Here is a 27,238-nt window from a genome sequence, read left to right as displayed (position 1 = left end):
AATGGGTCAGGGGTTAAAAAGGTGAGAAAGGTGTGGAGGAAATATGTTCCGGCATTCTGCCAAAATGTCCTCCGTCGGCGAAACGTGCTACATGTGGCGAATTTGACAATTTTTCACATAAGGCTTAATATTCGAGTTAGCTGGGGTTTAATTAGTTGGAGTTGATTTCAACCACCATTGACTCGCGCTAGCTTAGCATCTCCGGAGTCCTGAAACTAACAAATAACTGGCAAACTGCACAGAATTTGTTCAAATCAACTCCAACGACTAATTAAACCCCGGCTAACTCAAAGATTAATCCTAATGTAAAAAATTCTGAACTTCCCCTTTAAAATAAAGACCATTGAATATGGCCAGTAAAATGTTGTCTATAAAAGTTTTAGAGCAATAAAACAAACAACAAAAATGAATGAAATGAACAAGAATCCTTCAAAGTATTTCATAATGGGTCCAAATTATTTTTCGAACAGATCATGTGACTATAGCACCTTAGAGACAGCCGTTTGCATTGCTTAGCCAAAACTACAGCTGAGGAGGCAAGATGGAAATTTAGAATTTCTTTAAACCTAAGCTTTTAAAACCTTCAACAACAACTGAGCTTGAACCGAGGATTGAGCACGAGCAGTATCAAAAAGTCCTGGCTGTCGTGTTACCTGTTGTGCTGTAATTCCAAGTGGTGCTTGAATTGGATGCTTATAGCGGTCGACAGTCTTTTTGAGCATGCGCAAAGTTCGCAGCGCACGGAGATATTTTGGTCATCTTTATTGGACAAAAATGTGAAGTAATGGCTGTGTTTCCAGTGTGCAAATGCAGCTGTTTGTAGTATATGTCCTGCCTATTTCACTGCATCCTGGCGAGGTAGCATGGCTATGTTGTTTGGCCGCAAACTCCCAGCGCTCACGGCTCACGAATCATGGTAATACACGTGACCCGTTTATTTTTTTCCATCCCTGATTAGAAAATGTGACATGTGATGTCACTCCCATGACTACAGTATTCTTCATTCTACATACATTATGGGGCAATAACAAAATAGAAACGCACAGGCATCAAGGAAAGTAATTTTAATCAGATTACTGATTTAGAAAAATGAACGCGTTAGATTGTTCTTTACTGAAAGACAATAATCAGATTACAGTTACGCATTACTAACATAACGCTTTACTGACAACACTGCTTTTATATTACCGTTAAATACACAAGCTTGACGCTACCTTAACGGGATCTATTTTTTCACCGGACGCTCTGGAAGTGTTCAACGCAAGCTGCAACGAACGGCAGTAACTTTGTCATACCGCAAAATATGAAAACGATCCATTACACACCAAATTCAATATGCAGGCAAATGCATTCATCTAAAAAAAAAAATTGGGAGTGAGACCTCACCTCGTCCAGCGAACGTGAATTTGTGCTTAGGACAAGATCATCTGTCGCTATTAGCGATCTTTGAAGCTTTTTTTCCCCTCCCCGCATACAAACTTGTTTCTCTCTCAGCGGCTGTGATTAACTTCAATGAAGTTGCTCTCCTAGCTAAGCCTTGTCTATCATTCGTCTTTGTAAGTTTTTAGTAACTTTGTGTATTGAATTTGAAAGGAAAATGTGTGTTTTGTTTTTGGCGAACTTTTTCATGAAGTTTAACTGTTGAAGCTACTCACACGGGGAAAAATACGATTGTACAACGTTTTAAATGTATTTATTTGGTATATTTCAGTTACCACGATTTGAGAGATCAATAAATTGAAGAATTTACGCCTTGTGTTTGGAGTGTTTGTTTTTGGGTTTGCTGGAATAGCGTCACTGACACACGCAGCATCAAACGGAAAGGGGTAAGCGTTGCCGCGCCAGCCACTGCGCCAAGCCACTTATGGCTGCATTTTCGACACATGAAAAATAACGAATACGTACTACTGTATGACGGAAAATTTTAGTGGTTTTGTAACCGCGACGTTTTCATAGCATGGTAAACCGTGAAGGTAACCGGCACATGCCTACACCCCCACCCCCTTAAAAAAATTCTGCTCGGATCTACACGATTCACGTAGGTCATCCTTTTTTACTTCAAAACGGCGAATTTCGCCGAAAGGTGAGAGATTTTCATGCCTGAAATTGTTTGTGGTGTGAATAGGGGTGTGACAAAATATCGAAATGGTGATATATCGTGATACTTTGTATCCCAAAAGGTTATCGGTATGCTCCTGCCAAGAATCGAGAGCGTTTCAAAAAAGTGTCAATGTTTGTTTGTTTGTTTAAAAAAAAAAAAAAAAAAAAAAAGGAACCAACAAGTTGCTACCAAAATCTTCCACCATATTAGTGTCTTAGTTAACTCTAAGGCTGCCATTGGGGGTGCTCGACGCCCAATCCATTTAGACTGGGAACTTTTGTTCATTCAAAACCAGAGCATTCACAGTCATTCAGTCTGATTTTCGGGGCATTTACAGGTCACTTGCTGTTCATTTTAGGGCATTTACAGGTCATTTCCTGTTGAGTTTGAGTCACTGCCTATTCATTTGGGTGATTTCCATGTCACTTCCTGTTCTGCAACTCAAAATAAACAGGAAATAAACCCATAAAATACCCCAAAATCAACAGGAAGTAACTGAAAATCAACGGGAAAATTATCTTAAATGGCCCAAAGTTACCTTATTGCGTGGCACTGGCTGCCACTGACGGCCATCGACGTTCAATCCGTTTGAAGTGAACCCTCCCGGTTCAAATGCATTGGACGTCTATTAGTGATAAACTCATTCCAACTCACAACAGAAGCTTGTTTTTCTGTTTATTAGTTGTTTGTAGAGTATCCTAGAATTAGATTATCTGATCAATGTATCGATAATTGTTGTATCGCCATATTGTCAGATCATCGTTATCGTGAGCTTTGTATAGCAAATCGTATCTTATCGTGATGTACCAAGAGGTTCCCACTCCTAGTTGTGAACACCCACAAGGTCTCCCTCATTAGGATTTTGTATAAAAGTAACCTAGTAATAAGGATATTGAAGCTAAAGTTAAATGGAAAGAAAATTATGTGCGAATGACATAACGCAAGTGTTCAATTAGAACCCCCTGCCAAACTACAAATCTGTTCTTATTTATTATGTTAGAAAAATATTTTGTACTAAACTTTCATATAAACATGTTGAATGATTAAAAGTGGATTAATGGTGAATATAAGCAGTGATGACATTTAACATATACAAAGTTAATGATAACTTTAATGATTTAGTTTTGATCTTATTCCCATACTGCAGGCGCTCTAAATCTGCGCAACATCTAAGGTGATGTGAAACTTTAATGTTTAAAACAAAAAAATATACTTAATATTTCTTAGCTTTTACAGACTAGCAGTGCATAATATTTCAGTAAAAAAAAAAAAAACTAAAATTACGTACTTATCTGATTATTAGTAAGTTTAGAAGAAGGTGAGTGTTGACTTCATTGGAGTTAAGTGCATTCAAAAGACTCCGGGGTAGTCTAGCAGGGGAATTATAAGGGTGGTGTGCCAAGGCCAGATGGAATGAGGAATGGGGAATAAACACCTGTGACAGAGAAAGGCAGCATCAAAGGTATTGTGGCATTCCAACTCCACCGGATGACATTTGGAAGCATTCATACATTAAGATTCTACAATAAAACACAGCTTGTCGCATAAAAGCTGTCAATCCAAGCGTTGGACGCACTTTTATTACTTGGGTGTGAAATATTAACATAATAAGAAGAGGAAGTTAAGAAATGAAACTTTTCATGGTTACACAAGGGGGTAAAATTGTGAATTAGAAAAAATATAGCATCCGGGATTTAAACCTTCATTTGTTTGTTCTTATATTCATCTCCAAAACAATACGAGTGCTTTATTCTTCTTTCCTAGCCATGCATTTTCTTGGTAATTACATGTGTTTAGCTGGCACTTACCATACAAAATATATACACCGCCGTTTCAAGAAGGTATGAGTATGTTGGCATCTCGACTTTAACAAAAATATGTCTGAGTTTTTTTAACAACTGCTGAATTGACAAAATACCAAGACTATGTTCAAAGGTAATGATAATCATTTTACGCGAATGATCACGTTTCACTGTCACTGACGTGATAAGACATACGATCCATTTTAGCTGTGCAAATAGATTGGACTTCTTAACCGTCAATGACGGCCAATGAGTTAAAAAAAAAAAAAAAAAAAAAATGGAAGACGCTGCCATTTATGTTGACTGTTTCTTTACAGTATTGGAAAATGCTAGATAAAATGCTTTCAGGTCACCTCTTTGGTTCAGCCCGGCGATGAGTAGAAAAAAACCTCCCAAAAAAAGCACTCCACAAAATGTACACAAATTCAAATCTTTGTTCACATTTGAAGCAAAGACATCCGCAATATTGTGGGTGTGGTTTCACTGTCACAGTAAATTCAGCATGAAAGTAAATTTTAAGAATCCTAACTTTGAAAAATGAAGGTCCCGCGGTGTAATTCTTTGCTGATGACGACTAAAAAGGTGGAGAGCAACATAAGGCGAGGGTTTAGTTTTTTTCCTATCACATCATGAAAAATGTCTTTTGAAATTAAGAATTCAAATCCTTCATTAAATTTCCACGTGCTCGTGTGTGTGAGATCTTGCCAAGTGCGTGTCCGTGTCTCTCTGCCGTAACCTCGATGGCTATTGTATATTGCAGGATGAGCAGCAGGGGTCATCCTTGTCAGGTTGGGCGGCATAGTCCATCTGTCGCACGATCTCGGCGAACAGTTCGTCCACCATGGTTTTGCTTTTGGCCGACGTTTCCATGAAGGGGCAACCCCACTCTTCGGCTAGCGCTTGGCCCTCGCTGGACGATACTTCCCGCTCACTCTCCAGGTCCACCTTGTTACCCACCAGGATGACTGGGACCTTCTCGTACCTGAGAGAGACGCACATATCGAACTGATTGTACAAACCGCCATTTTTTTGTGTGTGATATTAAGAATGACATCGAAACAATGTTTGGGTCCATTACCGGATCGGCAGTGACATATTTAATTGATCAAACATAGTAGAAAAGTAGGTAACATTAGTTTGACAGCGAGCAAACGGTCCCTCAAAAACTGTCCAGTACTGTAAAACTAAACATGCGTAACAGAAAATTACACATACTGAGCAGTAAAATACAAAATACACTTTGCATTCCTTCTGCTAGCTTAACGCTAATTAATATACAATGGAAAACGCCATTGACACACTACAATTATTATTGATATTTTCATGGTATTTGACTCTCAAAACAATAGCTGTGTCTCCATTACAGATTCTCACAAAATTAAAGTGATATTTCACATTTTTTTAAAATCGGAGCCCCCTGGGTGCCAGGATGGAAAAAATAAAAAATCATAGCTAATCTGTACCCACAGTTTACTCATCTGTGGGTACAGTTTAGTAATCTTTACCCACAGTTTAGTAATCTGTACCCACAGATTACTAATCTGTGCCCACAGTTTACTAAACTGTACTCACAGATTACTAAACTGTACCCACAGTTTACTAAACTGTACCCACAGTTTACTAAATTGTACCCACAGTTTACTAATCTGTACCCACAGTTTACTAATCTGTACCCACAGTTTAGCGATGACCCGGAAACAGTAGTCACCAATGTTTGGCGGGGACTCCGAGTCCAAACGCCAAGGGACCGACCGAGCAAGCAAATGCACCATTTGCCCTCGGCGAACAAAGGGGTTTTAAAAGGTAACTATTGCACGTTTTCTTTGGTAGGAGTCTTTCAGGTGTCATCAATCAATATGGCATGTTGTGTTTGCACATTTTGTGTGCTGCTGTCGTGTCCGTGCGTGCTTAATTCAAGTAGTGTTCATTTGTCAGTTAGCTATTTTTAGTAGCCGCATTAGCGGCTACTAGAGCAGGGCGGTAAACCGAAAATTTACCGTTACCGAAATTCTTCACGATGACCGACGTAATTTTGACCATGTCGGTAAATTCGGTAATTTAATAAAAGAAGAAAATATAGTCTTTTCATCCCGCTTTGACTCTGTGTTGTTCGGCTATGTTCATTCCCCTTTAAGAAAGCAGACAGTGTGCTTACGTTTGGAGTCACATGGTTTTCAGGAAGCCAATCAAACAGAAGCCCGGTAGGCTAACGCTAGCTGCTAACGCTAGCAGCTAACGCTACAATTAAACGGGATGAAGTCGGGCTTAAGTTAGCTTCGCCAAACTTTCACCAGACATTAAGTAAACTCTTGACGGGTTCCAGATAGGGATGGAAAAACCGAGGCTTTCTGAAACAATGAACCTCTTTTATGACAATTGCCCTAAATTGAATCACTGTTTGACACACTGCAAGAGCCCCATCTACTGGATAAACAGTGCACGTTTCTTTTTAAAAGTAAAGTTGACAAATTGCCTCAGCATTACATACTGTATCTTCAATAGAATTAAGTGGATGTCGTCTATTTCAACCAGGAGATCGTGTCGTCATTAAGTGTGATTTACACAATTAAAGTTGACCTCTTTAAGCCTGTGTCATTGCTTTTGTCTGTGAAGATGTGTTCAAAGCAGTACTTGTAATACACGACAGTGCTAGTCTTGTAAGTGGCTCATCCTAGATGACGGGGAGTAACTATGTATTGTTTATTTTTTGTAAAAATTACAGTACTGTAAGCACAGTGCTTGGGAACAGGAATATTATTTATTGAATACTGTAAGGATTTCCAAAATCATAAGATGTAAATAATTGAGCCGAATAAAAGAAAGGAAAGGTTTGTGAAACATTTTATTTTTTAATTAAGTATAATTTCTGGGGGGTGGGTGGATGTGTCGTATTTGTATCTATTCTAAATATCGAAACGTATGCCACTATCTAGTGTATAACAATGTGGAATGAATTTAATGAAATTCAAGTGATGATATTTTTCAAGTCATACAAGCTGTTATAAATGTTCACACAAGAATTCTTATTGTTTTCCAAGATTTTTTTTAATACTTAATGTTTAGACTGCATGTGCAATTGTTAAATTGAAAGCTGGTAAATAAATTTAACGAGAAACTGTTAATTTGTATTCCATGCATTCATTCAAATTATATAACAGTTTGCTTCGGCGAATTTATCGTCATTTATCGTTATCGAGGTAAATCTGCTCAATTTATCGTGATATGTACTTAAGGCCATATCGCCCAGCCCTAGCGGCTACTAACACACAACATGCCATATTGATTGATGACACCTGAAAATGTAGACGGCTACCAAAGAAAATGTGCAATAGTGTTTTTCGCCGAGGGCAAAAGATGCAGGTGCTTGCTCGGTCGGTCCTTTGGCGTTTGGAGTCCCCGCCAAACATTGGTGACTACAGTCTCCGGGTCATTGCTAAACTGTGGGTACAGATTAGTAAACTGTGGGTACAGTTTAGTAATCTGTGGGTACAGATTGCTTAACTGTGGGTACAGTTTAGTAATCTGTGGGTACAGATTAGTAAACTGTGGGTACAGTTTAGTAATCTGTTGGTAAAGATTGCTAAACTGTGAGTACAGTTTCGTTATCTGTGGGTACAGATTGCTAAACTGTGGGTACAGTTTAGTAAACTGTGGGTACAGTTTAGTAATCTGTTGGTACAGATTGCTAAAGTGTGGGTACAGATTGCTAAAGTGTGGGTACAGTTTAGTAAACTGTGGGTACAGTTTAGTAAACTGTGGGTACAGATTAGTAATCTGTGGGTACATATTAGCTATGATTTATTATTATTTTTTCTACCCTGGCACCCGGGGGGCTCCGTATAATTGTGATTTAAGCATGCTTTCTTTTTTTTCTGAAATAGCCCTCTAACTTGTGTGTATGGAGAAGTGAACATGTGACTGGGTACTTCACGTCCTACTTCATACAAATCACAAGTGTTCCCATTGTACTCCTGTGATATATTTTGATATCAAAACATCTGGAAAACCTCCTTATGAAAGCATAAACATTTTTTGTTATATTTGTGTGTTTTTTTTTTTTTTTTAAATTCAGGCCTTTCCATTGCGAAATTTCGGTTTTTCGAATTAATGGAGTAATGGTAACACAGCTGATGAATGTTCACTCAGAGACATTCATAGATAAGAAATAGAACCACACTCACAGGCCTATGCTCATTGTTGACTGTTAAAAAAAGTTATATCAACAAAACAATATTGGGACTTATACACTGTTACTGTCAGTGTTTTTCTGTAAAGGCATACACACTATCAGGGCCAGAAAAAAAGAAAAAGAAAATATTTTTTGCAATCCAGGGTGTCACTATCATCCTTTAAAAGGGCACTTTTTTTCTGTTTTCAAACAATTTTGTTCATGCTCAATACCTCCAAAAACCTGATTTGGGAGCTGTACCCCCCCCCCCCCCCCCCCATACATTCATTGAATTGTTCATTTCTTATATATTTGTCATTATTTATGTACTATTGACTTTTTATTTTTTTTTTACATTTAGGTCTGCTGTGTCAAATATTTACTGTAAAAAGTTGTTTTCGAGAAGCATAATATTCAGTACTGCTAATTTTATGTTAATATTTACTTCATATGTGCATTTCAAGATAAATTACTCTCTGGTATCTTATGTTTTCATTGTAGATTCTTTAAATCGACAAGTAATATTTTTTTTAGAACGAACAATATGGGGAAAAACACTGACATCGTTTTTTGGGCCAGATCGCGTAAGCCTAACGAAACGTTTCTGTGTCACGCTTGTCGCATATCTCCAATAGGCTGCAGGTTTCAATCAAAACGAGCTTGCTCGGAGCAGAGTCCATTTCGTTTTCATCTCATGAATACATTATCCCAAGTGGACTTTAATCTTAACTGTCCTGCTCACCCGCCGTGAGGAGAAGATCTCACAGGATGAATGACATGATTAAAACCAAGTGCATGGCTGTTCTTCCTACAGCTCACCCTTCCAAAATCTTGTAATGCACTTAATACAGTGAGAATGGGCATACTGATTGATGAAATGATTGTTGAGAGTGGGTGGAATTTATTACAGTGACACCTCATTACTTTGCGCTTCAAACTTCGCACTCTCAGTCCATCGCGGATTTTCTTAAATTAAAAATACCGCATTTTATTTAAAAATAATAATAAAAAATATATGCATTTATACATGTAAAAATCATTTTCTTCAATATAGATCTCACTTTTCATCACATTAAGAGAAAAAAATTTAATATCATTTAAAACCTGATTATTACATTTGTAGAACTTATTTTTATTTTTTATTTTTATTTATTAAAATAAACACAGAAGGGTTTCTTCTCATTTAGGGAAAAACATGTCTTTTATATACATATACACATAGAGCGGTTAGGGATGGGAATTGAAACGATTTTTTCGATTCCGATTCCATTATCGATATTGCTTGACGATTCAATTCTTTATCGATTCTCTTATCGATTCTAATTTGGGGGGAAAAAAGAACAAACGTTTTGATTGGCATCGAGTTTGTTTATTCATAAGTCACAACCTTACAAACTCACAACGAGGTCAAAGGAGGCCCAAAGCCTCAATGTTAACTGTGGCAATAAGTGGCAAATACACAAAAATGTGTAACATTTTACTGAAACATTTTTCTAATAGAAATAAAAAATATTGGCATATAGGTCGTTGTTCTGCCTTTGGCAATATGTGTTAAAGTGTATTATTTACCATTATATTGAAATGCATGCCTTTTAGTTTTTATGGTGCTTTCATGCTCAAGTGGGGGCGCCCTTGCGCTTCCTCACGCGAAGAAGAACGTGAGCACGCTTGCAGAAGTGCAGCTACAAAGCATCCAAGCGAGTGAGCGAGTTGGTGGGAGAGGGAAACACTGCTACGAGCCTGCGTTCTTTGTTAATGTTTGTAAAATATCTACAGAGGCAACGTCTGTATGTATCATCTTTTGTGTTGTTGTTGTTGTTGTGTGTTTTCACTCGCTATCGGACACTTAAATGCAGTTGCGTAGTGATTTGAACTGTGTGCTAATGCTAGCGAACGCATGCTAACCATTTGTGTTATTACTGTATTAGCAGCTAATCATCGCTGATTTACGTTGATGTGAACCGGTTTGTTATTGGGGACGAAATTAATTTGTTTCATTTCTATTTTTAGTTTCACTCTTCAAGTGATGGTTGAATAAAGTCAGCAAATTATACCAACGTCTTCTGCATCGTCATTTGGGAGTTTAGCTAGCTGTATAGCCAGGACTGAGCCATAGCGTCTTGGTGAGGACAGTACTGTCGTATTCCTTCCCGATGCACTTATCTCCACCTTGCAATGACTGCAAGTCGCTTTATTGTAATTTTTCCCATGTGAAGTGAAGACACACTTTCGAGCTTTTGAACCTATGTGCTGCCATTATTATGTTTACGGCTGCAATGCTCGTGCTAAACCATCGCAACCTTTCATTTTCACCCTCTTTCCTGGTGAAGTGTAGCCAAACTTTGGAGGGTGTGGTTCTTGGCGCCATGCTAGTTTGATGCGTCCGGACAACAAGACACGTCACGTCATGTGATGACGCAATTCGTGTCTTTAGGAATCGTTAAAGGGATCATTAAGGCTTTTTCAATGTGATGTCGAGGCCTCGAAACACTAGGAACCGGTTCGGAATTGGAATCGGATTTCAATTCCCATCCCTAACAGTGGTACCTCGACATACGATCGATTCGACACATGATCTTTTTGACATCCGACGTAAAATTTGACTCGCCATTTGTTTCTACATCCAACGACATGTTGAAATACGACAATTTTTGACAGCGCCGCAGGAAACATAAATAGTCTTACATATCAACAAATCTTAGCTGCCTTTTACATTCCTAACCTTAAAAAGTGACAAATTCTGCAGCAGGATGGTGCTCCATCGCATACTTCAATCTCTACCTCAAATACCTCAAAGTTCCTCAAGGCGGGGATCAAAGCGCCCGAGGACAAGGCATCTAAGCACCTGATTGTGATGACTGGCCAGTCCAGTCACCAGACATCAACATCATTGAGCATGTCTGGAGTAGGATGAAAGTGGAAGCATGGAAGACGAAACCCAAGAATGTTGATTAACTCTGGGAAGCATGCAAGACTGCTTTCTTAGATATTACTGATGACTTCATCAATAAATTGTATGAATCCTTGCCAAACCGCATGGATGCAGTCCTTCAAGCCCATGGAAGTCATACAAAATATTAAATTTGGATCTCACAGCACTACTACTTAATTCGCTTAGGTAACATATTTTTGTATTTGCAGTACATTTTTTGTACAATTTTCACACTACTTTCTGTAGGCGACAAAACTTTTGTCTTGCCAAAATTTGACCTTTGTGTCTTCATTAAATTATAAATCTTTTTTCCGTGAAACATATATTTTTGTACGTTCAACATTATTTGGGTGGGTCTTAGCTTTCATATGAGCCATTTCTGAAACCAATTGAATAATTCAAAGTCAGGTTATTAGCAATTGTTTCTATAAAATGGATAAGCGACAAGACTTTTGTCAGGGACTGTACTGCGATCAATGACAGCCAATTCGGTAAATTGATAAGAATTTTAAAATTGTGTTCGAAAAAGCAGTCTTGAAAAAGTTTTTTAAAAAAAACAAAAAAAACAACAACAAAAAATCAAAATTACAATGCAATTCAGTTAATGGCAGAACTGGGATAGGTTCATAACAAAAGGGCTCTATCAACAGCTGCCACTCTTTTGCGATGGTTTATTCCATTGCAAATGTTGTACGTTATAATATGTATCCTACATGGACAACCTTGGTGTGTTTCAATTTCTTTTACCAACTGTACTGCCTTTCTCCTCAAACAAATCTAGTCTTAAAATCCAAGACGCTACAACAGCTTGTCCTTCAATCAGGGAAAAAGTGTTAAGGTGCACCCTGCTGTGCTTCAGTTCAACTCTCCAAATCCTTCAAAAGCTGTTAAAAGGTTCAGCAATGTCACATTAGCCAACATTAATATCCATCAGTCCATTTCAAACAGCTTGTTTCTTCCATCTAACAGGGGTACTTGTACAAGTTGTGTTGCTCACTGGGGCCTCTTTTCAACACAAAGACATGTGGCATACCGGGGAGGGGGCTATATATAGTCATAATAACAGAGGAAGAAACTTGTGCTCCCAGGAGGTGTGAGACTGGCTGCCAAAGATACCGACGCTCCGCGGGCCTTGGAAAGAAAAAAAGGTGTTGGCCACCATGCGTCTGGACCAGACAGCCAATGATACCAGATACCACGTGTCGCTGTCTAGACTGATTTGTTAAAGAACAGAGACATAGCATTAAAATATGATGGAATACCAAACGCTGGTTGTGCTCGTGCTAAACAACATGTCACGCTATAGCCTTGAGCTGCTGAGCCTCGGGGCGGCCACCAGGGTTTACTGCGACTGCCCCATTCCCAGACACGTCTCATCTATAATGTATGATGCATCAACTCGCTGACGGATGCCGCGTTCCGTTTTTCAGGCTCGAACCAACATAAAAGGGCGGCTTCCGGGCTTCTTTTTCTTGACAATTGCCATTTCAAGGAGCTTCTGAGTCAGAGAATTACAAGCGCCTCTCTCTTTTGGCACATCTAAGATATAATCCAGTGGAGATCAGAGCTATGTCTTTTGTAAACATTCAAAGACAAGATCAAGGGTGGTATTTCAAAACTAAGATTCTCCCATGGCTTTAAAAAAAAAAAAAAAAAAAACGGCCCTCCCCACTTCCTTCCATGCTTGATGCCACTAACAGATGACGGGGATTGTGTCCAACAAAGACATTCGGCTAAACCCATGATTATTTTAACAGTAAAATCATTGCATGATCTGAAGTCCCATGCTAGCATCCTAGTGGAAATAATCACTAGCACTTTTGAAAAGACCACAAAATAGAGCGCAGATAAATATTGGTGAAGCAGTCACATATTTAGATAAACTTGAAACATAGAGCACATGTGTCAAACTCAAGGCCCAGGGATCCAGACCCGGCCCCCTCATATCATTTTATGTGACCCGCGAAAGTTTATCATGTGCGTCGACCTAATGTTTCTCTGTAAAATAAAATTCTAATAAAATTCAAAGAGTATTTATGGGTAATGTCCTTTTAAAAATAAAATAAAAAAATATTCTTCTTTGAATTTAATAGTGATCCTTTACTTCTCGACCAGAACCGACCGCTTAGTGAAAAACCACGAAGTAGTGTCGCCCCACTTTTAACACATTTTTTTTGTGTATGCATAATATCAACAAGTGTATATATAAAACCCTATAGGTGCATTTTATCATTAGAATATTATAGTTTGAAACATACAAATAAAATGTTAATAATATAATTAAATACATAGTGTATAAAAAATATGTACTGTAGATTGATTCGCTCACTCTCTCTCATATTATACGTGTGTGGGTGTGGGTGTGTAAGTGTACATACATACATAGACGTAAATAAAGTGTACATAAATATGTACACTTACATAAAACTCCCAAGGCACACCACCAACAAAACAAATGTAAAAATGAATCTCTGTAACCTATATTAACAACATAGAAATCAAACAAACACAAAGAAAAACACTTTGGATAATCATATTTTTACTCACTCAGTGTGGCTTTTTGTATTGGAGTAGGTATCAGCGCATCCCCAATGAAAGTTAATCCCGCCATGTTCAGTTCTTCTTTCCATTCGTGGGTCCATTGCAAATCCAAATGAAAGATGTTTGCTGATTACCTCACACCAGAGACTCTTCGAGAGGAAAGTCTTTGCTTCATTTTGGCCACCATTCAATGAATTTTGTCCAGTTCTGAATTAGCATCTTCCATCCAACCATCCATCATCTTCCGCTTGCTCTGGGGTCGGGTCGCGGGGGCAGCAGCTTTAACAGGGAAGCCCAGACTTCCCTCTCCCCAGCCACTTCAACCAGCTCCTTCGACGGGCTCCCAAGGTGTTCCCCGGCCAGCCGAGAGACGTAGTCTCTCCAGCGTGTCCTGGGTCGTCCCCAGGGCCTCCCACCGGTGGGACATGCCCGGAACACCTCTCCAGGGAGGTGTCCAGGAGGCATCCGAACCAGATGCCCGAGCCACCTCAACTGGCTCCTCTCAACGCGGCGGAGTAGCTGCTCGACGCTGAGTCCCTCCCGGGTGACCGAGCTTCTCATCTAGGGCTGTCCCAAACGACTAATTTTCTCCCGATTAGTCAGCCGACTATTTTTACGATTAGTCGACTAATCTAATAATTAATATATATATATATTTTTTAACTATTTTAGCAACGAAATTTTTGTTGACGCATATCAATTCACAAAAAACATATTGGAACACTTAAATTATTTATTAAAGTACAAAAGTACATTATTAACAAACACGTAAATAACAATAATAAATCACAAATAAACAATGAGTTCAAATGCTGATAGAATTAACTAGTGTAGCGTCCCGATTGAAAAGAGATTGAAAAGATGGTCTCTCTTAAACTGATGGTTTACAACTTTTATTCCATCCTTGATGTAATCACAATGTAAGAGCTGCGGTGCACACAAATAAAACAACACAATTAGAAATTAACAAAAACTTTTCACCTTTTTCCTTTTAAACCTTATTTATATATCAATGAATTGCCTATATGAACTCCTCCGTGAGTCATCACCTTATCGTGGTGGAGGGGTTTGCGTGTCCCAATGATCCTAGGAGCTATGTTGTCTGGGGCTTTAAGCCCCTGGCAGGGTCACCCATGGCAAACAGGTCCTAGGTGAGGGGCCAGACTAAGCATGGCTCAAACTGACCCCTTATGATGAGAAAAAGAAATGAACTCCAGTTTCCCTTGCCCGGACGCGGGCTACCGGGGCCCCCCTCTGGAGCCAGGCCTGGAGGTGGGGCTCGAAGGCAAGCGTCTGGTGGCCGGGCCTGTCCCCATGGGGCCCGGCCGGGCACAGCCCGAAAAGGCAACATGGGTTCCCCTTCCCATGGGCTCACCACCTGTGGGAGGGGCCAAAGGGGTCGGGTGCGTAGAGAGTTGGGCGGCAGCCAAAGGCGGGGGCCTTGGCGGTCCAACCCCCAGCTGCAGAAGCTAACTCTTGGGACATGGAATGTCACCTCTCTGGCAGGGAAGGAGCTTGAGCTGGTGGGTGAGGCAGAGAAGTTCCGACTAGATATAGTCGGACTCTCCTCCACACACAGCTTGGGTTCTGGTACCAATCCTCTCGAGAGGGGTTGTACTCTCTTCCATTCTGGAGTTGCCCATGGTGAGAGGCGCCGAGCAGGTGTGGGCATACTTATTGCCCCCCGGCTTGGTGCCTGTACGTTGGGGTTTACCCCCGTAGACGAGAGGGTAGCCTCCCTCCGCCTTCGGGTGGGGGGACGGGTTCTGACTGTTGTTTGCGCTTATGCACCGAACAGCAGCTCAGAATACCCACCCTTTTTGTAGTCCTTGGAGGGTGTGCTGGAGCGCGCCCCCTCTGGGGACTCCCTCGTTCTACTGGGGGACTTCAACGCTCACGTTGGCAATGACAGTGAGACCTGGAGGGGCGTGATTGGGAGGAACGGCCCCCCCGATCAGAACCCGAGTGGTGTTCTGTTATTGGACTTCTGTGCTCGTCACGGTTTGTCCATAACGAACACCATGTTCAAACATAGGCGTGTCCACATGTGCACTTGGCACCAGGACACCCTAGGCCGCAGTTCAATGATCGACTTTGTAATCGTGTCATCGGACTTGCGGCCACATGTTTTGGACACTCGGGTGAAGAGAGGGGCGGAGCTGTCAACTGATCACCACCTGGTGGTGTGTTGGCTCCGATGGTGGGGGAAGTTGCTGGCCAGACCTGGCAGGCCCAAACGTATTGTGAGGGTCTGCTGGGAACGTCTGGCAGAATCCCCTGTCAGAAAGAGTTTCAACACCCACCTCCGGCAGAACTTCTCCCTTGTCCCGGGGGAGGTGAGGGACATTGAGTCCGTGTGGGCCATGTTCCGCACCTCCATTGTTGAGGAGGCCGATCGGAGCTGTGGCCGTAAGGTGGTTGGTGCCTGTCGTGGCGGCAATCCCCGAACCCGCTGGTGGACACCAGCGGTAAGGGATGCCGTCAAGCTGAAGAAGGAGGCCTATCAGGCCTTTTTGGCCTGTGGGACTCCGGAGGCAGCTGACAGGTACCGGCTGGCCAAGCGGACTGCGGCTTCGGCGGTCGCCGAGGCAAAAACTCGGACATGGGAGGAGTTCGGCGAGGCCATGGAAAACGACTTCCGGACAGCTTCGAGGAAATTCTGGTCCACCATCCGGCGTCTGAGGAGAGGAAAGCAGTGCACCATTAACACTGTGTATAGTGAAGATGGTGTACTGCTGACCTCGACTCAGGACGTCGTGAGTAGGTGGGGAGAATACTTCGAAGCCCTCCTCAATTCCACCGACACGCCTTCCTTTGAGGGAGCAGAGTCTGGGGACTCTGAGGTGGGCTCTTCGATCTCTGGGGTTGAAGTCACTGAGGCGGTTGGTAAGCTCCTCGGTGGCAAGGCCCCAGGGGTAGATGAGATCCGCCCGGAGTTCCTAAAGGCTCTGGATGTTGTGGGGCTGTCCTCTACAACATTGCGTGGACATCGGGGACAGTGCCTCTGGATTGGCAGACCGGGGTGGTGGTCCCCCTTTTTAAAAAGGGGGACCGGAGGGTGTGTTCCAATTATAGAGGGATCACACTCCTCAGCCTCCCCGGTAAAGTCTATTCAGGAGTGCTGGAGAGGAGGGTCCGTCCGGAAGTCGAATCTCGGATTCAGGAGGAGCAGTGTGGTTTTCGTCCCGGCCGTGGAACAGTGGACCAGCTCTACACCCTCGGCAGGGTCCTCGAGGGTGCATGGGAGTTCGCCCAACCAGTCCACATGTGTTTTGTGGATTTGGAGAAGGTGTTCGACCGTGTGCCTAGGGGAGTCCTATGGAGGGTGCTCCGGGAGTATGGGGTACCGAGCCCCCTGGTAAGGGCTGTTCGGTCCCTGTACGACCGGTGTCAGAGTCTGGTCCGCATTGCTGGCAGTAAGTAGAATTCGTTCCCAGTGAGGATTGGACTCCGCCAAGGCTGCCCTTTGTCACCGATTCTGTTCATAATTTTTATGGACAGAATTTCTAGGCGCAGCTGAAGCGTTGAGGGTGTCCGGTTTGGTGGCCTCAGCATTGCATCTCTGCTTTTTGCAGATGATGTGGTGCTGTTGGCTTCATCAAGCCGTGACCTCCAACTCTCACTGGGGCGGTTCGCGGCCGAGTGTGAAGCGGTTGGGATGAAGATCAGCACCTCCAAATCCGAGACCATGGTCCTCAGCCGGAAAAGGGTGGAGTGCCCTCTCCGGGTCGGGGATGAGATCCTGCCCCAAGTGGAGGAGTTCAAGTATCTTGGGGTGTTGTTCACGAGTGAGGGTAGGAGGGAGCGGGAGATTGACAGGCGGATCGGTGCAGCGTCTGCAGTGATGCGGACTCTGCACCGGTCCGTTGTGGTGAAGAAGAGCTGAGCCAAAAGGCGAAGCTCTCGATTTACCGGTCGATCTACGTTCCTACCCTCACCTATGGTCACGAGCTGTGGGTCGTGACCGAAAGAACAAGATCCCGGATACAAGCGGCCGAAATGAGTTTCCTCCGCAGGGTGTCCGGGCTCTCCCTTAGAGATAGGGTGAGAAGCTCGGTCATCCGGGAGGGGCTTGGTGTCGAGCTGCTACTCCTCCGCGTTGAGAGGAGCCAGTTGAGGTGGCTCGGGCATTTGGTTCGGATGCCTCCTGGACGCCTCCCTGGAGAGGTGTTCCGGGCATGCCCCACCGGCAGGAGGCCCCGGGGTCGACCCAGGACACGCTGGAGAGACTATGTCGCTCGGCTGGCCTGGGAACGCCTTGGAATCCCGCCGGAGGAGCTGGCTGAAGTGGCTGGGGAGAGGGAAGTCTGGGCTTCCCTGCTAAAGCTGCTGCCCCCGCGACCCGACCCTGGACTAAGCGGAAGATAATGGATGGATGGATGGATGGATGCCTATATGAATTGCCTTTACCTTAATTTATTACCTTATCATTGACAATCTCTCCCTTGAGTGCAATCACTGTATATATTTATGACCTTTTAACCTTATATAATTTTCTATACCATAAAATATACCATAACATGAAATAAACCTTTCAGTTAGCATTAAGAACAATACTAATAGCACTTATAGGCCCATTGTCAATGAAACATTATTATTTAGTAAGGCGTCAGCACCCTCTGGTGTACAAAAAATGAAAAAATTTTTTTTTTCAAACTGGGTGACGGCGTTTGAGGTGTTTATTCACAGCAGACGTGCAGCCAAGCTTGGCATTGAAGAAACAGGACAGAAGAGTGTACCCTCCTTTGAAATAAGTCAATGTTTTGGACACTCTGGTGTGCTTTTTTTTTTTGCTTTGTGCCGCTTTCCCCGCTTGCATACAGAGCATCCGACATTCTGAACTTTCCACACATATATTTTTTTAACCCTTCATTAACCGTCGACGGGATGTTGTGCTCGTCGACGGATTTACGTAATCGATGACGTCGACTATGTCGACTAGTCGGGACAGCTCTATTCTCATCCTATGTCTAAGGGAGAGCCCGGACACCCTGAGGAGGAAACTCATTTCGGCCGCTTGTATCCGGGATCTTGTTCTTTCGGTCACGACCCAGAGCTTGTGACCATAGGTGAGGGAGGAACGTAGATCGACTGGTAAATCAAGAACTTCGCCTTTTGGCTCAGCTCCTTCTTTACCAAAACGGACCGGTGCAGAGTCCGCATTACTGCAGACGCTGCACCGATCCGCCTGTCGATCTCCCGCTCCCTCCTACCCTCACTAAAGAGTATCAAGTATCTTGGGAGTTAGCAACTTTCCTTTTAAATAACTTTTTCCATCGTTTTCTGTGTTACAGATTTGCTAGCCCCAATGCCACTCCTGCCTCATGCACATCACTAAAAAAAGTAATTGGCTACCTATTGACACCTACTGATTTGGAGGGATATAGCATGATTCCAGACCATTGGACAGAACAGGCACTCAGTAACGGCACATTTGTGCATTCATTTTCAAAAAAACATTTTTACATCAATTAGATGAAAGTAGATGATTTTCCACTACACACCAGAGATTACACCACAGCACAGCAGAGTGCCACGGCACAGTGGTTGAAAAACACTGCACTTAATGATTCACTGAGCTTAAATATAGCTGTTGATTTATTTTAATAATCAATTTAATAATCAATTAGTTGTTGATTAGTCTATTCATTGCAGAAACCGGAGTAGACAGCTATAATGATCCTCTGAAGGAAACAAAGATTAGTTTCTATAGAGTATTGGAAAAGGACCAATTTTGCCAGAAATATTAAACAGTAAGCCCAGTAGTTGATGCATGGATGGATTCAGTAGATGGATGAAGGGTGCAAGGGTTTTCATCATATTTATACACACTGCAGCTCAATCGCTGTGCAAACATCAAGGTTTATCACTTTACATCATCGCGCTTCCTCGTCACTCTTGACCATGGTGTTGTTATTTACATGCCTGGCGTAGCCACCAATCACAGTCAGACGATGGCACCACGAGTGATGAGGCCCACGGCGTAATCATGTAGTCTCAGTGACAGCAGCCGCTGACGGATGCCGAAAGAGCGACGCCCCTGACCTGAGCTAATGTGGCCGAGACAGGTTGCCGTGTTTTGGCGGCAGTGACAGCACCGCGTCGAATTGCAACAACTGCTTTACCTTTCGTTTTGTCTTTTGTTGCCAGGTAACATTAAAGGATTAGTCCATCATGAATGTTCACAATCCATCTAGATAGGCAATCGCTGCCACCCGTCCCAGTTCAATTAAGCACGCATTATTGTCAGAGCCACCACAGACAAAGTTATGCATTTTGTTTGCACAGTATAACGAGATAATATGTTGAAGCTGGATTTCCCAGCATGCTCTGCAGTGACCTTTTTTAAAAAGTTTATAATAATAACATGTTTTATTGCTTTTGTTAGGAGCGAATTATTTCCCAATGTAGTGGTAGTAATCACTATCTGAGTTTACCACCTCATGATTTATAAATTTTCATTAACTGGTTAATTTATGCACCATATGCTTGTGTTGTGTGGTGATTTATCACACCAATTATTTAGTTACATCTAGTGGACGATCTAGAAATATCGGCACTTTTCAGTGGATTACAGTTGACATTAACAATATTACCCAGCCACAATTTTGACATTTCATAGAAAAATATGTTGTTTTATATCATAAGAAGGCCTAGAGGTTTTTTTCCCTAAAGTTAACTGTAACCATTATAATCTGGAGTTAGTAAAACACTATACTGCGTGATAACAAAACTTCATAGTAAACTGAGGACACCCATTTAAACAGGCTCATTCGATTGAAAATGTTGGATCTTCTTCTTGCATGCCTGCAAAGTAATGGGCGGAGAAATTGTGTGCTGGGTAGATGTATGTATAATTTAGCCACAGGGTCCAATCATATACGTATATATATTGACAAACAAACATTCACTTACACCAGACATGTCCAAAGTCCGGCCCGGGGGCCAAATGCGGCCCGTGGTCAAATTTCATCCGGCCCCCAGCCTCTGTCATAAAATCAATAACATCTGGCCCGCACACAGACTTAATTGGTCAGCAGTACTGCCACCAGCATATAAAGCAGCTTACACACTAAATGCTGCTCCTCATTTACCCACTAAAAGGCAGCAGCACTCTAAGCAACATTACCCCGTGTGACCCTTTACTCCCAATTTTCTGAAATGGCGACAATCAACAAAAAAAGTTGACTGTGAAAGGCCGACGCTTCAAGGATAGGTGGTAATTGGACTATTTCTTCACTAGAATACGCAACAACTGTGTCTGCCTCATTTGCAAAGAGACAGTCGCTGTTTTTAAAGAGTTCAATGTGAGGCGATATTACCAAACAGCACACGCTGATATGTACGACAAGATTACAGGGAATATATGCAGCGAGAAATTGAAGCAACTTGAAGATAGTTTAATTTCACAGCAGCAGTATTTCACAAGTGCCCGAGAGTCGAAAGAGAACGCCACAAGGCTAGTTGCGAGATAGTTCAAATTATTAATAAAAAAAAATAATGAAGCAAATGTGACACACAGAATGGCTTGCTAAAATTTGCTTAAATATATTATTCTACGTAAAGGTACTCAGCCAAGGTCGGCCCCCCACATTTTTAACACACCAAATCTGGCCCCCTTTGCAAAAAGTTTGGACACCCCTGACTTACACATTTAAACATATTTTATGGCCCATTTGGATTATTTGATGAACCAAACAAGCATGTTTTGAGACAAAGGGCGTAAGATGGGGTACCCAGAGAACGCCCACACAAAAACAGGAAGCAAAAGAAAATTCCACACAGGAAATTTGAACCCCAAACCTCAAAACTGCGAGTTTGACGCACTAACCACCCACCAATTAGGCCAATTTTCTATAATATGTTCTCTTTAAACTTATCTTTGTTCAGCCTGAAGCGTTTTAAATGCACATCAAAAACCCGAGTGAACGATGTGTAGGAGTCTTGTGTGATATGTGGAAAAAAAAACAACTCTCTCCGGCGTGTGGTGCGAAATAGCGCAACAGTCGGGTTGCATCTGGCGTGTGAGCGTGCTCGTATACATTAGCATATAAACACACAGGAACTAGGAATCAACGCACCGACCTCATTACTTCATTCACATTTGGGAAAGTGCTGAGAAGATGAAAAAAAAGTAGGAGTTTGAATTAAACCAACACACTCAAGGACTAAGTGGGGACACAATTGTGTTGGTTTAAATGGCTTTCTTCCAACACGTTAGAATTATAATACCTATCAGCTAATCCAAATGTGCAACTTTTTCAAGACCTAGCCAGGAAAACCACTGCATGTCCCTAATTAGCTGAGCAGATTTGTCGTCTTGGAGACGACAAGAAATGACAGAAATGACAAAGATGAAGAACTACTAATTTACCTTAAGCATACGATGTCTAACTGTGTGGGAAATTAAAAGTTAGAAAAAGATCACTTTGAGGACAAATAATTTTCCCTCATCATGTAAATAAATGTATTTTTATAAGGTTGTCAGTTGTCAGAGTACAACTGAATAGCTATACCAGTGGTACCTCTACATACGAACTTAATCCGTTCCAGGACCTTGTTTGTAAGTCGAAATGGTCGTATGTCGAGCAGGATTTTCCCATAGGAATACATTATAATTCCATTAATTCGTTCCACAGCCCAAAAACCTTCACTAAATCCTTAAAAAAATACTGCTGGTACTATTACAAATGGCAATTACACATAGCAAAACAAATAAATTATAAATCAAAATCGGAATAATAATAATAATAATAATAATAATAATAATTCCTGTATTAATGTAACGAATCGGGTTCTAATGTGGCGGACGTTTTTTGCTGACCCTGAACGCACCGCGGTGCTGACGTGCCAGAGGCAGACCGGTGAGCTTGAGTTTCACTTTCACTTTGAATGTTTTCTTAACACCGTCAATTGCGGCAGACAGAAGGTGTTTTTGTTTTGAATAAGTTGTGAAATAAATGATAAAAACGTGGCGAAATTAGCGATTTCTCTGGAGATGTTACCACAATAAGAATTGTCAGCTTAACTTATAAAGACTGGCGAACGATGGTCGGAGGAGGACCGTGGAGATGTATTGTTGAGCCATTTCACGGATGCCCACCCTACGCTCATATTTTTCTGTCATTTGCATCTTCATTTAGAAGGTAAGCGTCAACTTTTTCCTTGTTTCACCACCTGTACCAACCTTTTCTGAAACCAGTGTTGATTTGTCACACAAGAAAATCCGCCGTGCATTCGTCTGCGGTGCTGCCATTGTCGTCGTATTTCGAGCATGTCGTCGGATGTAGAAACAAATGGCGAGTCAAATTTTACGTCGGATGTCGAAAAGTTCGTGTGTCGAAGCGATCGTATGTAGAGGTACCACTGTATTATTATTAGGGCTGCAGCTATCGAATATTTTAGTAATCGAGTAATCGACTGAAAATTCTATCAATTAATCGAGTAATCGGATAAAACAAATATATTTTTAGGTGAAGAGCAATTATAAATATACATGAGAAAACAAGACATTTCATCTAATTTTGAACCATTTTCAGTCAATCAATGTCTTTATTTTCGATGTATATTGTTGAAAACAGCCAACAATTGCATCTCAGATGTAACTAGAATTAGGAAAAAAAAAAAAAGAAAAAAAAAAGACTAATTCACTGCTTTGACTCAAAAAACTTTAGATCTTATTACAAAAATATATATATATATCTTACCTAAAAATGCCGTTACGCTTGATAACACACATCACTTAAAAGTTTGGATTTTTTCCTACGTCTTTCAATTGAATTTCTCTTTGTGTCAAGCCATTTTTAAGTTCAAGTTAAGTTTTAAGTTAGTCTAAACTGCAAGTCCTGATAGGATTTTGAGTTTTTGCAGTGTTCAAAATAAATGTATGATACAGGCTGTATTGGAGCACATTAGCACCAGTGCTACTTGGTGTTTTATCCAGCAATGACTACTGAGCTAAAATTGATAGTTAGCATGATTAAGTTTTTATTTTACACCCTCATCACTCCACAATGCTATGTTATGTTAAAGCCTGTATGTAAGACACGTTAGCCAAGCATCGACAGTGGTCATAATTAATAGAAACCTAGCCCTCCGCAGGGCTAACGTTACTTCCGAGCAGTAACGTTAATCTTATTTATTAGCGCTTAGCGCTCTTTATTAGCGCTTAGCGCTCTACTGCTTTAAGATGGCGGCTGTTTACTAAAGCTGCCCAGACGCGGCCGAGTCTGTCATTTAGCATCTAGTTCAACATACATGTGATCTCTATGAGACGCTACCTGTACCAACGTAGCATCGTGCGGGCTAGTATTTAGCAACGTCGGCGTCGTTTGTGGCGGCTGTCGGCTGCAGTAAGTTTTCCCCCCCCCCTTCTTCCTCTCCGCACGTGACAGCGCGTTGTCCCGCATTAAATGTAGTCCGAGCAAAACGTGACGCTTAGAGCTGTCAAAACAAACGATTACTCGAGGTGAATAAAATTACTCGGATCAGTTTTTAAACTCGAGTTACTCGAGTTGCTCGAGTACTCGTTTCAGCTCTGATTATTATTCCCATCCTTATATTACTAACCTACTATAACACAGCAGTAAAGTCATAATTACAGTAAATATTTTCATGAAAACAACTTCTAGTTCATTGTGTGTGTGTCATATACCAACAAGCCACTATAATAAGCCCTATGGGGTCCATTTGTGTGGATCAATCAATTTTTATAGGGTTGCCAAACGTCAAGAGTGAAACGCTGTAAGCTATTTTATTACTCTTTAAACACTTAACTTTCGTAAATTTACATCCCCTGTGGTTTGTATCATCAGATTACATTTGTATGTATGTATGGTACATAAGTTAATGTCAGTGTTGAGGCAACCAAGCTTTAGCCACTTTATTTTTCTTTCCCTTTGAACCCAATTAGTAGATTTTGGGAGGCTAACTGGCATGTTGCTTCCTTTCAAGATATTTACAAGCACATGTCAACAAGCACATGTCAACTTGTTGTCAAGACAAGACACTTTCTTATCACTTAAAAAACCATTTTAAGGCTAACCATGCAACGACAAAGCAGTCATGCTAAAGGTTGACACATGGCTAGCCATTTTCATCGAGTACTTTGGGGATTTTATCGCCAAAGAAAGTTTTAACGCTTGGTTTAAGTACACTAGACAAACTTAACCATAGCCATGAATTGTTTGACATCCACAGGTTGCTACGACTAAGCTTTTATGCCAGGGTTAGTGCTGACAGTTCACAGTAGTTAGCCCCGAGTTCATTAATCACCATGAGGATTTCAAGAGTGCTCCATCTGCTGCAAGCTAAGAAAATCAAGATTAAGTGGATTTTATTTTGTTCTTCTTTGTAATTGAAGCAACCTGGTTTTTAAAGTTAAGTGATTTTATGGTTTCAGACTGGCTATGAACACATTACTGGGACTTTATTTGTTCTGTATTTTTTTTTTTTTTCTTGAATTTGATCAAATATGGATGTGGCAGCTTATAATCAGGTGCACTCTACAGTGCGGAATTTTGGTATTTTAATAACCGAAGCTCCAGAGATTGAAGAAGCACAAATCGACTTGTTCGAGTGATCTTACTTCAAACCACCAGTTCAAATGAATTGGACGTTGCCATTGACTGGGACAGCCATCTAATTGATTGGATGTTTATTGCCATCAATGATGGCGAAGTACTTAGTAGAGGCACACACTCCACAAACGAATACTATATTAGTATTCAATGAAACCAGTTTAATTTTAACATTCTTACAAGACGTAATACAAAAATTGATTTTTGGGGGGGTTGGCTGGAACAGATAAATTTTTATTCAGTTCATTTCGATGAGGAAATTTCATGTGGAAAGATGAGTTCGAAATGAAAGTTTTTATTTATGAACATTTTAGAATACTGTCACTCTTTTGCATTCTTGCTATTGTTCATGTAATAGCAAGGTACATGTATACACAAATAGAGCAGACATGTGTTTTTCTGTGCATATAGGCCTACTGTACTTTGTACAGTACAGGCCCACCCATGCACCAAAATGGCCTACATGTGGCATTTTCACGCATTTTTACACTCCAAAATCAATATTGCACCCACCTTTTGACTCTTATAATCTGGTCTCGCATGGGCTTGATGTCCTGAAAGCTCTGCTGGTTGACCAGGCTGTAGACCAGAATGAAGCCCTGTCCGTTTTTGATGTACAGATCCCGCATGGAGGCGAACTGCTCGGTACCGGCGGTGTCCAGGATCTCCAGGACCGATGGCGAAGAGTCCACCTCGATCTCCTTTCGATAGAAGTCCTCTATGGTGGGGTCGTACTTCTCAATGAACGTCCCGGTAACGAACTGGACCGTGAGGGCGGACTTGCCGACCCCGCCGCTGCCCAGGACCACCACTTTATACTCACGCATCGTTGGCTTCAACTGGAAAAGTAGCTGGAAATCTCAACCTTCACCATTTTCTGGCGGTTGTTGGCAATTATAACACGGTCAGTTCGGCTCACAGCACAAAGACCCGGTGCTCCGACACGGGCTTCATTGTGGAAATTCCTCCCCCCAACAACGCACGACCACGCGCCGACGGCTATACGGCCGCCAGTATTGTCAACTGGATGGTGACGGGACCAAAACGGCGCCGCTTTTCATGGATTTAAGCTCAGCCTTTGACACAAAAAACAAACTTGCTCCATGGAAGACGCTGATGGGGAAATGCCTGGACTTGCCCCCTTTCTAAGAAAAATAAATAATAAAGAATTAAGAAGCGCACGCGCGGGGTTAGAAGCGAACCCGGAAATAGCTACGGGCGCTATTTCGACACTTTAACAAAAAATTATGATTTCAAAAAACCTATTACAGCATCTTAGGAATGGTTCCATTGCTTTCCAACTAAATTTCAGCCGCCATAGTGTAGGACGGAGTCTCTCGGCCGAATGAAAGCACTTTCTTGCTCTTTTGTCCCTTCTCGATTTCTGTACCATAAGCCCCGCCTCCAGTCCGTGCTGATTTGATTGACACTTTTCTACAACCAATAGGGACATCTGCAGGCAGCAGACTTGAATGGAGAGCCAAAGGCGGGGAACCAATGAAACAACCCGCTTTCCGTTTCCGTTCATGTGTTAACAAAATAAATAAATAAAAATTCCATCATTCGGTTGCCCCAGTGACACCAGAGCAGTGAGCGACCAATCACGGAGGAGGCTCTGGGCCGTGTATCCAGGAGGAGGAGAATGAGCCGGATGTTGTTGTCATGGCAACGCTGCCTCGTCGTTGGCCTGTCCAAATTTACGAATGGTTGGGTTTATTATTAATATTCACTGTTGCCATCCAGTTTGGCATGAGTATGTCTCAAGATACAGGTTATAATTCATATTAGCCTACCATTGACAACTATAGACATCCAATTCATTTAAACTGGGAGGACTGGCTGTGAATTCTCACCTTTCAGTGCCATTGATGCCGCTAGACGTAAAACCCATTTTAAATCATTAAATCTCGTTGTACTCTATACAATCACAATGAAGGCTTTTTATTATATTCTCTGTTCATTTGGATTGGGAGAGGCTGGCAGCCAGCATTCCCTATAAATATGGAATTCAGTTTTTCAATTTATTAAACAAATTTTTCCTGCAGGGATGCAACAGTTCTGGGATTGTTGGTTCAATCCCAGCTCCGACCTCCCTGTGTGGAGCATGCATGTTCT

The 27,238-nt window shown here is 41.7% G+C and overlaps 1 protein-coding gene across 1 annotated transcript; it reads right to left on the bottom strand.

The window, feature by feature from the left end:
• Positions 1-1,467: 1,467 nt before the first annotated feature.
• LOC130927403 (ras-related protein Rap-2a) lies at positions 1,468-26,496 on the bottom strand. Its single transcript, XM_057853206.1, has 2 exons — positions 25,637-26,496; positions 1,468-4,885 (listed from the first exon to the last, which is right to left on the bottom strand). The coding sequence occupies exons 1-2, from the start codon at positions 25,948-25,950 to the stop codon at positions 4,648-4,650; spliced, it is 552 nt and encodes a 183-aa protein (XP_057709189.1). The 5' UTR covers positions 25,951-26,496; the 3' UTR covers positions 1,468-4,647.
• Positions 26,497-27,238: the final 742 nt, after the last annotated feature.

This window comes from Corythoichthys intestinalis, chromosome 12 (genome assembly GCF_030265065.1).
Source record: "Corythoichthys intestinalis isolate RoL2023-P3 chromosome 12, ASM3026506v1, whole genome shotgun sequence".
NCBI lineage: Eukaryota > Metazoa > Chordata > Actinopteri > Syngnathiformes > Syngnathidae > Corythoichthys > Corythoichthys intestinalis.
The sequence above is the reverse complement of the archived record's forward strand: the minus strand, read 5'-3'. Positions and strand labels throughout refer to the sequence as shown.

Coding starts and splice junctions, on each gene's coding strand:
- LOC130927403 (XM_057853206.1), bottom strand. CDS start 25,950: ATGCGTGAGTATAAAGTGGTGGTCCTGGGCAGCGGCGGGGTCGGCAAG. Junction 4,886..25,636: donor CAGATTATAAGAGTCAAAAG/GTGGGTGCAATA, acceptor CGTCTCTCTCAG/GTACGAGAAGGTCCCAGTCA.